The sequence below is a fragment of the Carassius gibelio genome, chromosome B2 (genome assembly GCF_023724105.1).
Source record: "Carassius gibelio isolate Cgi1373 ecotype wild population from Czech Republic chromosome B2, carGib1.2-hapl.c, whole genome shotgun sequence".
Lineage (NCBI taxonomy): Eukaryota > Metazoa > Chordata > Actinopteri > Cypriniformes > Cyprinidae > Carassius > Carassius gibelio.
Window position 1 is genome coordinate 2,547,677 of NC_068397.1, and position 12,375 is coordinate 2,560,051.

The 12,375-nt window shown below is 38.5% G+C and overlaps 1 protein-coding gene across 3 annotated transcripts in view; it reads left to right on the forward strand.

Moving 5' to 3' along the window:
- Positions 1-29: 29 nt before the first annotated feature.
- Positions 30-12,375, forward strand: part of dsg2l (desmoglein 2 like) — a 35,631-nt gene continuing 23,285 nt past the window's right edge. For all 3 annotated transcript variants that reach the window (XM_052548096.1, XM_052548097.1, XM_052548098.1), the window contains exons 1-4: positions 30-188; positions 1,113-1,235; positions 1,594-1,749; positions 9,416-9,554. In XM_052548096.1, coding sequence (XP_052404056.1) covers positions 141-188; positions 1,113-1,235; positions 1,594-1,749; positions 9,416-9,554 — 466 coding nt within the window. In that variant the 5' untranslated portion in view covers positions 30-140. The remainder of the gene's footprint in view (positions 189-1,112; positions 1,236-1,593; positions 1,750-9,415; positions 9,555-12,375) is intronic.

Sequence of the window (12,375 nt, forward strand, 5' to 3'; positions counted from 1 at the left end):
GTGGTAGGCTATTATTTTGAGTCGCTATGTTGATGGTGTTGTTATCAGTGCCGAGGGTGTGTCCCTCCGCGCTCTCCCGAAGCTCCGCCCGCCGCTGACCGCTCTTCAGTCCGGGTCAGAGTTCCGCGAGTAACGGAGGAATGGCGAAGGTCTGCGGCAGTCTACTGTTCGGGGCGCTGGTTCTGGCGGTGAGCAAACACACTCAAAAGTTTCCAGTGTTCATAATGACTTGTATATAATAATATTCAATCTTTTGTATGCATCCTCAAAGTTTCGTTTCTTCAATATTATTGTTTTTCTTTCTTTCTAAACCCTCTCTGAACGCTTCTTTAACGATGCGTGTAAAAAACACAATAATTCAGTCTGCTTGACGTGTGTAAGGTGCTGTTTTCTGTTCGTCTTCACAGCTAGGATCGAGTGTGGGTGGGTTTGCTCTCTCAGGAGCTCATTCTCTCACTGATGTGTGATAGTCAGCAAGGGGTTTATGAGTTTACTGAACCCTGGGAAGATATTAATTAAAGAAGTCTATATACAGGCTAGATGTCTCTTAATACTGACTCTGTTTTCATATGGATAGATGTTATTTGTTAAATCATTGCATTGCCAGATTGCCAGAGGAAGATCATAATCTGACTCAGGGTGGGAATTACAGAGGAAGTCAAAACAAAAGGTCTTCGGCCTCAAGGCAAGGCTGATTCTTCAGGGCATTATTTTGATTAAAACTAACACAAACTATATAAAAATTATTCTTTTTTTTGTTATCCTTTATATTATCTGTAGTACTTTGAAATCAACTTCCCTGCGGTAATGGCTTTATTTTCACCATCGCAAAAAATGTAGCCAGTAAAAATGTTATTTATAAATATACTTGTTTACAAGCAGAGAACAGAATAATTCGAGAGCATGGTTAAGATGAAACGGGAAACTCAATTTATGGGGGAAAGTCATGTTAATAATTGTCTTGTGAGCAGAACATTATTTTTTGTTTGCATAGAGCAATCAAGCTGTAAATCTGTCATATAGTATGTATGTTATATTACCTGTTTTACTCCTCTCCAGTTTAGTTTATCACATTATTTAGTTGGAATGGACACGTTTTTGTGTTTTTGTAGATACTGAAGACTTCAGCGTCAGAAGGACAACAGAAGAAAATCAGACAGAAGAGAGAGTGGATTATCCCACCCCACAAACTGAAGGAAAATGTTGATTACACGAACAGGGAATTCATAGCCAAAGTAAGATCTTCGTTTTTGGTTTTCTCTTGAGTGTTTATTATTATTTTTTTTGGCTGGGGGGGGGGCACTTATTATTATTATTATTATTATTATTATGAATAATCATATTTAACATGCAACAGAACCTTATCAAACATAAGTGAGTGATGTTTTTATGAACTTTTGAGCTGGAAATTAAGGTGGTATTTTGGAAAATCTTGCCAGATTTAAACTTTTTAAGCATGTTTTCCAATGTTCTGCAATGAATTATCATTTATTAGTATGAATAAACTTTAGTTATGTAACGTTGCATTGTTAAAAAATATATTGTTTTACATTATTCTAATTTTTTAACTGTATTAAATGGATTTGTTTGCAGATCCGTTCAGATGAGGAGACCAGGACGAGTATACAATATTCACTGACTGGAATTGGTGCTGATAAGCCTCCCATTAACTTGTTCACTGTTAATAGTGAGACTGGCGTGGTCAGGATCCATGGAGTGTTAGACAGAGAGAAAACTCCCGTTTATTATGTGAGCAGATCTTTCATCTTTTACACACAATTATAAACATTTATTGCATGGGTGTCTGTCCTAGCCTGACTAATCTATGGAAGGATATTGATGAGTCAGTGAGAACTTGAGATAGCATCTAGCAGCAACTTTTCACAGGAGAGCTGGATTTGGGATTGTCATGACATGATGAATGTCATACATTCTGTCTGAATGACTCGATTACTAAATGAGGTGCAGCTCATATTAAAAATCAGCTTTTTATCCAAAGCGACTTACAAATGAGGACAATGGAAGCAATCAACAAAAAGAGCAATGGTATATAAGTGCTCTAACAAGTCTCAGTTAGGTTAACACAGTACATGGAGCAAGGACTTTTAAATAAGATAAGAAATAAAAAGAAAACAGATATAATAGAAAAAGAATAGCGCAAGCTAGTGTTAGAGGTCTTTTTTTCTATTGTTAATTGTATAATAAATTAAAAGAAAACAAATCGAATACAAAAAGATTAGAAAGCTATTAAGATTTTTTTTGTAATTTTTAAAGAATAGAATTAGAATAGAATGTTTTAAGCCGATTCTTGAAGATGGCTAAGGACTCGGATTGAGTTGGGGAGTTCATTCCACCAGAAGGGAACATTTAATTTAAAAGTCCGTAAAAGTGACTATGTGCTTCTTTGGGATGGCACAATCAAGCAACGTTCACTTGCAGAACGCAAGCTTCTAGAGGCACATAAGTCTGAAGTAACAAATTTAGGTAAATGGGTGCAGAGCCAGTGGTAGTTTTGTAGGCAAACATCAATGCCTTGTATTTTATGCGAGCAGCTATTGGAAGCCACTGCAAATTGATAAACAGAGGTGTGACGTGTATTCTTAACCGTTCATTAAAAATTATTTATTTATTTAAATCTTGTTGCCGCATTCGAGATTAATTGTAAAGGTTTGATAGAACTGGCTGGAAGACCTGCCAAGAGAGTATTGTAATAGTCAAGCCTGGACAGAACAAGAGCTTGAACAAGGAGTTGTGCAGCATGTTCCCAAAGAAAGGGCCTGATCTTCTTGATGTTGAATAAAGCAAATCTGCAGGATCGGACCGTTTTAGCAATGTGGTCTGAAAAAGTTAGCTGATCATCAATCATAACTCCAAGGCTTCTAGCTGTTTTTGAAGGAGTTATGGTTGATGGTCCTAACTGCATGGTGAAATTGTGATGAAACGATGGGTTTGCTGGAACCACAAGCCGTTCTGTCTTGGCAAGGTTGAGTTGAAGGTGATGATCCATCATCAAGGAAGAAATGTCTGTTAGACAAGCTGAGATGTGAATAGCTACCGTCGGATCATCAGGATGGAATGAGAGGTAGAGTTGAGAGTCATCAGCATAGCAGTGGTATGAAAAGCCATGTTTCTGAATGACAGAACCTAATGATGCCATGTAGACAGAGAAGAGAAGTGGTCCAAGAACTGAGCCCTGATGCACCCCAGAAAGTTAGATGTTGTGACTTGGACACCTCACCTCTCCAAGATACTTTGAAGGACCTATCTGATAGGTAAGACTCAAACCACTGGAGTGCGGTTCCTGAGATGCCCTTTGCCAGTAATGTTGACAAGAGGATCTGGTGGTTAATCATGTCAAAAACAGTGGACAGATCAAGCAGGATAAGTACTGAAGATTTGGAGTCTCAATTGAATGTCCACTTCTGAAGCCAGATAATAGAGACAAATAGTTGCAATGTCATTGAGTTGGTGAGTATGTATCTGTTTCACAGAGAAATCATGTTTCATTATTACAAATTTTGAATCAATTTTAAAACCAGCTCAATGCACATTCAGAAATCTCAGTGGATTTAGAAACATGGCACGTTTTAAAGGAATAGTTCACCCAACCAAAAAAAAAAAAAAAATTGGGCCATCCTGAATGTAGATGAGTTTGTTTCTTCATCAGATTTGGAGAAATGTAGCATTGCATCACTTGCTTATCAGTGGCAGTGAATGGGTGCCGTCAGAATGAGAATCCAAACAGCTGACAAAAAGATCACAGTAATCCACAAGTAATCCACTCAACTCCAGTCCATCAGTTAAAAATCCACCCACATATTTGTTTAGGACTGTTTTAGACTGTTTTTACTTGTAAACGGTGATTGGTCTTAATTAAGATTGACCTTTTCACTAGAGGAAGTGTTATGTAAGGGATAATGTACATCCATCCAGTTCTTCTCTCAGAATAAACCCCTACAGGGTGATCAGGACCCCGATGTGAAGCTACTTGCCACATAAGTAAATAATTAGACACTAAATATTGATCTGAGTTGAAATATTTGAACACAAAGTTTCAAGAACACAGCAGTTGCGAGAAAGCGGCAAATTCAAACTAGATGGACATTTAAGGGAAACGGTGCAGTCAAACCATCTATTACACAACTTTTCACCACATAAATAAGGAAATAAAAGATTTTAAATGAAAATATTTTACAATCTTAACAGTTTATTAGTTATTTTATAATCCATTAAAGGGTACAAATAAAATAGTAGCAAAATGGCAGCAGCTGCGTTTGTATGAAATGAGAGTGAGTCTGCAATGCCAGGATGACATAATTAAATAATTTAACACCATTTTGAATCGAGTTTTTATATTTTATTAGCTAAATAAATGCAAAGCTTCCACCAAGAAAAGCTGTTCCTAGCAAGAGTACATGCCGACTGCTGTTACCCGGATGAGCCTGTGTTATCAGCTTTTACCGGTTGTTATCGATGAGTAACATACCTCGGAAAGTTGCGACTGACCAATCAGAATCAAGTATTCCTCAGAGCCGTGTTATAATTTTTAAAATAATTTAACTGATCGACTGGAATGGTGTGGATTATTGTGAGGTGTCCAAGTCACAACATCTAACTACTGGGGTGCATCAGGGCTCAGTTCTTGGACCACTTCTCTTCTCTGTCTACATGACATCATTAGGTTCTGTCATTCAGAAACATGGCTTTTCATACCACTGCTATGCTGATGACACTCAACTCTACCTCTCATTCCATCCTGATGATCCGACGGTAGGTATTCGCATCTCAGCTTGTCTAACAGACATTTCTTCCTGGTTGATGGATCATCACCTTCAACTTAACCTTGCCAAGACAGAACTGCTTGTGGTTCCAGCAAACCCATCGTTTCATCACAATTTCACCATCAAGTTAGGCAAATCAACCATAACTCTTTCAAAAATAGCTCGAAACCTTGGAGTTATGATTGATGATCAGCTAACTTTTTCAGACCACATTGCTAAAACTGTCCGATCCTGCAGATTTGCTTTATTCAACATCAAGAAGATCAGGCCCTTTCTTTGGGAACATGCACAACTCCTTGTTCAAGCTCTTTTTCTGTCCAGGCTTGACTATTGCAATGCTCTCTTGGCAGGTCTTACAGTCAGTTCTATCAAACCCTAAACAATTAATCCAGAACGCGGCAGCAAGATTAATTAAGATTAAAGGTTAATTTTTAATGAGCCGAAAAGAATAGACGTCACACCTCTGTTTATCAATTTGCACTGGCTTCCAATAGCTGCTCGCATAAAATACAAGGCATTGATGTTTGCCTACAAAACTACCACTGGCTCTGCACCCATTTACCTAAATTTGTTTCTTCAGACTTATGTGCCTCTAGAAGCTTGCGTTCTGCAAGTGAACGTTGCTTGATTGTGCCATCCCAAAGAAGCACAAAGTCACTTTTACAGACTTTTAAATTAAATGTTTCCTCCTGATGGACTGACCTCCTATGGAAGTAAAATAATGACGTATGTCTTTGAAACAAAAAGGCATGCTGAATAGCACTGTCTGAAAAAAAAATTAATTGCATTAACAGTACTTGCATTTTAATGCCTTGTATTTCCAGGGCTTGCATCTTTAGGTTCTGAAATTTAATATAGTTGTTCGTTTAAGCTGTGAATAATTCAATAAAAAATATTTCACACACTTTTTCATAATTAAAAAAGCAAAGCTTCCACCAAGAAAAGCTGTTCCTAGCAAGAGTACAGCGCCGACTGCTGTTACCCGGATGAGCCTGTGTTATCAGCTTTTACCGGTTGTTATCGAGGAATAACATACCTCGGAAAGTTGCGACTGACCAATCAGAATCAAGTATTCCACCGAGCTTCATAAAAATTTTCCTACAAACACAGAGCTTTTGTCTTCTCAAGATGTTAACTGATCGACTGGAATGGTGTGGATTATTGTGAGGTGTCCAAGTCGCAACGTCTAACTAATGGGGTGCATCAGGGCTCAGTTCTTGGACCACTTCTCTTCTCTGTCTACATGGCATCATTAGGTTCTGTCATTCAGAAACATGGCTTTTCATACCACTGATATGCTGATGACTCTCAACTCTACCTCTCATTCCATCCTGATGATCCGACGGTAGCTATTCGCATCTCAGCTTGTCTAACAGACATTTCTTCCTGGTTGATGGATCATCACCTTCAACTTAACCTTGCCAAGACAGAACGGCTTGTGGTTCCAGTAAACCCATCGTTTCATCACAATTTCACCATCAAGTTAGACACATCAACCATAACTCGTTCAAAAACAGCTAGAAGCCTTGAAGTTATGATTGATGATCAGCTAACTTTTTCAGACCACATTGCTAAAACTGTCCGGTCCTGCAGATTTGCTTTATTCAACATCAAGAAGATCAGGCCCTTTCTTTGGGAACATGCTGCACAACTCCTTGTTCAAGCTCTTGTTCTGTCCAGGCTTGACTATTACAATACTCTCTTGGCAGGTCTTCCAGCCAGTTCTATCAAACCTTTACAATTAATCCAGAACGCGGCAGCAAGATTAATTTTTAATGAGCCAAAAAGAATACACGTCACACCTCTGTTTATCAATTTGCACTGGCTACCAATAGCTGCTCGCATAAAATACAAGGCATTGATGTTTGCCTACAAAACTACCACTGGCTCTGGCTCTGCACCGGTTGTTATCGAGGAATAACATACCTCAGAAAGTTGCGACTGACCAATCAGAATCAAGTATTCCACAGAGCCGTGTAATAATTTTCTTACAAACACAGAGCTTTTGTCTTCTCAAGATGTTAACTGATCGACTGGAATGGTGTGGATTATTGTGATGTTTTTATCAGCTGTTTGGACTCTTATTCTGATGGTACCCATTCACTGCAGAGGATCCATTAGTCCAGTGTTTCCCAATAGTGTGCCATAGAAAATTATCAAAAACTTTCTTATCTCTGTTATATTTTGTTATTATTATTTGATGTCAGTCCTATTGGTCATCGTTATGTCTGTGTGACGAGTGGGGCGGTGCCGAGATCTGTGGGAACGGAGCGAGGCCGGTGGAGTGATTGGAAATGAGCGACACCTGCTCCACTCACCGGTCTCGAGTCCCATGGAGGATATTGGACTGATACAAAAGAGGAGCGATGACAGTGAAGGACGAGAGAGGACCAGGCCTGGGCTTTGTTTTGTGTTTGGTTTTTATTTGTGCGCGACATTCGTCCGTGAGGGCCTGTCGTGCTGTTTTGTGTTTATTTGGTTATTAAAGTTTTGATTTGATTGTCCGCCGGTTCCTACCTCCTTCTTCCCATGAATTTGCAATTTGAACGTGCAATTTGAAGACAGACATCTACTTCTTCACAACACAAGCGTAAATAAAGAACTGAGGTTTGAATAAGTACAGCATTTCTTTACTCAAGATACACTGTGTGGTGAATTTTGCTTTCGCCAACCTAGGGACCTAAAAACTAAAATCAGCTTTAATATCTAATGTCAATTAGAAAACCATATGGCCTACTGATAATATACAAAAATTGCAAGGTCTCTGGAAGAGGTTTGGATAAGTGATAGTGAGCCGTCCGGTAGCGGTGACTTCATCCACTGGTTGTGCTAGTAGCAATGCAGTGGGGAAAGGAGCAGGAATCCATTTCAACAGCCTTGAACACGAAGTGCTGGAGGATGCTGATCTCCTGGAGCACCAAAGGGTACTAAAATCTGGAACACGCAGATGTGGCCCTGGAGTAGGTGTAGAAGGTCCTTGCCTGGAACATGCATGCAAAGGTACCTTGAAATAAAGGATTGCTCGCCGGATGTCTGTGTATCTTCTGCATCTCTGGGCTAGAGACCCAGAATTTGGTCGATCCGCATCGTCTCTCTAGGATGGATACTCGTGCTGCCTCTGTTGTTGTCTCGCTGGATAAAGACTCTAAACGTTTAATATCTCTCTCCTCGCAGGCTGGGCGCTTAGAACGTGGTCATATCTGTTGCTGACTTAAAGCTGGAGACTCAGGATTTGGTATCTGTTATTGCCTCTTCCCTCATGTGCCAGAGGCTCAGAATGTTGGTGATCTGTTGCAGTCCTTTCCTTGACGAGACAGTGTAGCTGTTATTCAATACATTTTGCAGTGTTACAAACACACCGAGTCCAAACCTGATGGAAGAAGACTGAACTTTCATGCATGCATTCATTAGTCCTTGAAAAGCTGAGTTTGTGTAAGATGTTGCACTACACATTGCTGTCACTGAGAATACTTGTATTAGTAGTTAGTGTAGTAGTGTAGTGTAGTAGTTTGCATCAGTTTAATGTTTGAGAGCATAGTTATGAATGGATCTCTCTCTTTGTTTCACCTACTGCTTCTGCGTCCAGGGGTCCTAAGGAATTTTTTTATGTTGGTCACAGTCCAAAACCTTATGAATCAGTCTGTTGGTGAGCAAAGGAAAGAAACTGCATTTTGACCAATAGGAAGTCCTGTGCTTCCTGGGCTTTACAACAAAGCTATTTTCTTGCCCTCTTGAAAATAGTGTCTGGCTGTCGTCCTGGAATCTTTATCTGATAGTGTTGGACAGTTTTCTAATGTTAGTCCACCAAGATCCAATCAAAATGAAGCAAACCGTTGTCCTCTATTGTGGTCAGAGAGAGGCCCCGACATAAACTGGGCCCTGGAATGTGCTCTCCTCTACAGCTGTCTATAAAGGCGGACTTTCCCCTCCCTTTTTTATGTCATTGTGTGGGAGTTTACATATCAAAACACTGGGTTGGGAAACAATGCACTCATCAGCAAGTGATGGAATTCTAAATAGTTTTTACCAGATTGTTTCATAAGCCATGAGGTAAAAGTTTGTTTATTTGCATATTAACTGCAAACATCATGAACATGACCATCACTAGACAACAAATGACATAAACTTAAAAAAAAAAAATAGTTTAGCAAGCTTATATGAATGGATAGAGAAAGTTTGTGCTTGTTAATAAGAGTTCAATACTTAGACCGATCAGAGAAACAGAATCTCCTGAGTCATACAGAGGAGTTCTGACATGGTTAACCGAAAAAGCAAGGTTTCATGATATTTCTTGGACAGCCTGGCTGATCATCTCTATCAGGAATACTTAATTTGTGTTTAGTTGAGTAGGTGTTTGGTGTATTAAATTGTATTGCACTGATGTCCTGGAATACAGTTTTAGAAAACAAATCAAGGAGAAAATGAAGGGTGACGAGAAAAGGATATGGATGAGAAATATAAATGTCTGTCATTAATCAGATTATATATATATATATATATATATATATATATATATATATATATATATATATATATATATGCTGTGACTTTAAGAATTTATACTGAATGTAGAAGATGGCTGTTATGACTCTTATGTAATTTGTGAAATGTTTAAATATTTTCCTGTATTCCAGCTCCAAGGGGTGGCCAAATTTCTGGATGGCAGTTATGCTGAGAACAATATTGATTTGAGAATCGTGGTGGAGGATGAGAACGATTGTGCTCCTGTGTTTAACCTGACAATGGGAGCTGTTTATGAGCGGAGCGCAACAGGTACTGCCATCACTCATCATACTTTTGACACAATCATGAAATTAGCCTAATCAGACTCACTGCAAACATGTGCTTCCACCTACATTTCTGCAAAACTTTGGTGACACTGTTTTAGCGACACTCCCTGAACATTTGAATTCTGAACCGCCGCAGTACTGTACTGTACCTGAAGCAACATAATAAAAACACAGCAATATGCATTATCAACTTAATAATATTACATCACCATGTAATAATATTACAAACCAGTTCAGGGCATGTCAGTGAATTGGCTGGTGCTGCAAGCAACAAGTGGACATGATGAACAGTGATAAGCTTTTATTAGGCTGATGATACACAGGGTAACTTTTTGAGCAAATTTGCTTGGGCACTTTCCCGTTGGGAATGGGTAACACATTTCGGTAGCACTTTATTTTACAGTCCTGTTCCCCATGTACATACTATGTACTTATTAAAGTAATTACAATAACTATGTAATAACTAGGTACTTACCCTGAACCCTACCCCTAAACCTAACCCTACCCCATGTAGTTACCTTGTATTACCAGAACTTTCTTAGTACACTGTAAGTACACTATAAGTACATGTAAGTACAAGTACTGTAAAATAAAGTGCAACCCACATTTATGGATAATTTAGATTGGTCTTGGGCCCTGTGTATCACCTGGTTGCCTGTTTACAGCTCAAAAAGCTGCCTCATGTATCATTAGCCTTTTGGTTGAAAAATATCTTTACATGACTTTACCAAGTACTTAATTACTGTACTTAAAAAACACCGTCTATAAAGGTGAATGTTTAAAGAGCAAAGAAGAGTCTTAGCATTTGCTGTTTTAGCCAATACACTTTTGCACGTTTTAAATATCCTGTGCGTGGAAGTTTGTCTTTTATATCAAGAGATTTTGTGCCAAATCTATTAAACAACAAGAGAAGCTTAGCACCCATATTCACTGAACAAAATTATAAATGCAACACTTTTGTTTTTACCCCTATTTTTCATGAGCTGAACTCAAAGATCTAAGACTTTTTCTATGTGCACAAAAGACCTTTTTCTCTCAAATATTGTTCACAAATCTGTCTAAATCCGTGTTAAATCTGTGTTGCCGAGTTAATCCATACACCTCACAGGTGTGGCATATCAAGATGCTGATTAGACAGCATGATTATTGCACAGGTGTGTCTTAGGCTGGTCATGATAAAAGGCCACTCTAAAATGTGCAGTGCATGTGCATGAATGAATCACAGTTTTCACTGTGTTGGTGGGGTTATGGTATGGGCAGGCGTATGTTATGGACAACAAACACGTGCATTTTATTGATGACATTATGAATGCACAGAGATACTGTGATGAGATCCTGAGGCCCTTTGTTTTGCCATTCATCCATAACCATCACCTCATGTTGCAGCACGAATGCAGGTACCACCGGTTCTCCACCAGAGCACCACTGGTGCTTGGGCTCTAATAAAATGATCCTGTTTTTTAAAAGATTTTATTTTGCCTTTTTATGCTTTAATTCAGATATTAGAGTAGGTGGACAGAAAGCGAAGTGGGAGAAAGAGAGGCGGAGGGCAGGGCCGTCGCAAGTGGGGTGAAATGTGGTGACGATTATAGGGGCCCACGGAGTCCAGAGTCCAGCCTAAAAAAACGCTCAGGACAGTTGATAGGCTGCACGTTGTCATGAATGCTTATCATTTCAGTAGGCTACTCAAAGAGCCGCATCTCACAGACAGCAACACCGAACCAAGATCTCCTTCAGGAAGTTCCTGTCCTCCTGCACCTGAATGAACAAATACAAATCCCTGTTTAAAGAAACAGAAAAAGATGTTAAAGAGCCCAGTTCAGCACCCCCGGTGTTCTGGTGTTAAGGGCTCACACAGAGACGTGTCTCAAAGTGCTTAAACACAGACTCTGCCTGTTCTTTCTTTTGTACTGACAAATACATACAAAATATCTTAAAATTCCTATCTTGAAAAGTTTGTTCAGTTATGTATTAAGTGAAAGTAAACAGTTGAGAAAGAAATCGGATTAGTATCATTATAATGGATGCACTGTCTCTTAAAGTGACCGCACCTTATTTACTAGCTCTGCTGTCAGTGTCTTTAATGTTAAATCCAAGAAAATGAGAGACAGAAAATTATTCACTGCTCTTGACTCTTGAGTCAGTGTTTCTCAATATATGCTGCAATTAAATACACAATTGCTTGTGAAAGTAAACTTTTGTTTTGCAGTTTTATTAAACTGATAAAGACCTGGAGAAAGTCTGCAATGTTTTTACTGACATATAAAAAAAAATTCTTAGCATTTGACAAAGCATAGGTAACAAATATACAAACAAATACATAGTGTCAAATAAAAAGATATGAATAATATGAAAGTATTGTGTATCCATGATATGAAATATGAATATGTTATACTTGGTTATGACATTTGTTTGTGATGTTATGTAGTATTTATTGTACATTGGCTACTACTGTGCTTGACCACAGCACATCTCAATTCTCACAAAGCTGCGTTCTATGTTCTTGTGTTCTTCCAAGTTCATTCTTTCAAGGTAGTCTAGCAAGACTAGTCCCCATGAGAAAATAAACTCGATTATGATGAACAAATTAGTGTTAGCACTCAGTTGACTGTAGCTGTGGTAGTTGATTGTAAGCCAATGCTATTTATTTTATTATTATTATTCATCTTTTTATGTTTCTTTAAAAAGCGCATATAAAATAATGTGAAGTTCATCAATATGCTGTACAATTACACAATAAATATAATATTTATTTTGTTTTAAATGATAATATGGTACCATAACATGATAACACCATAACATAA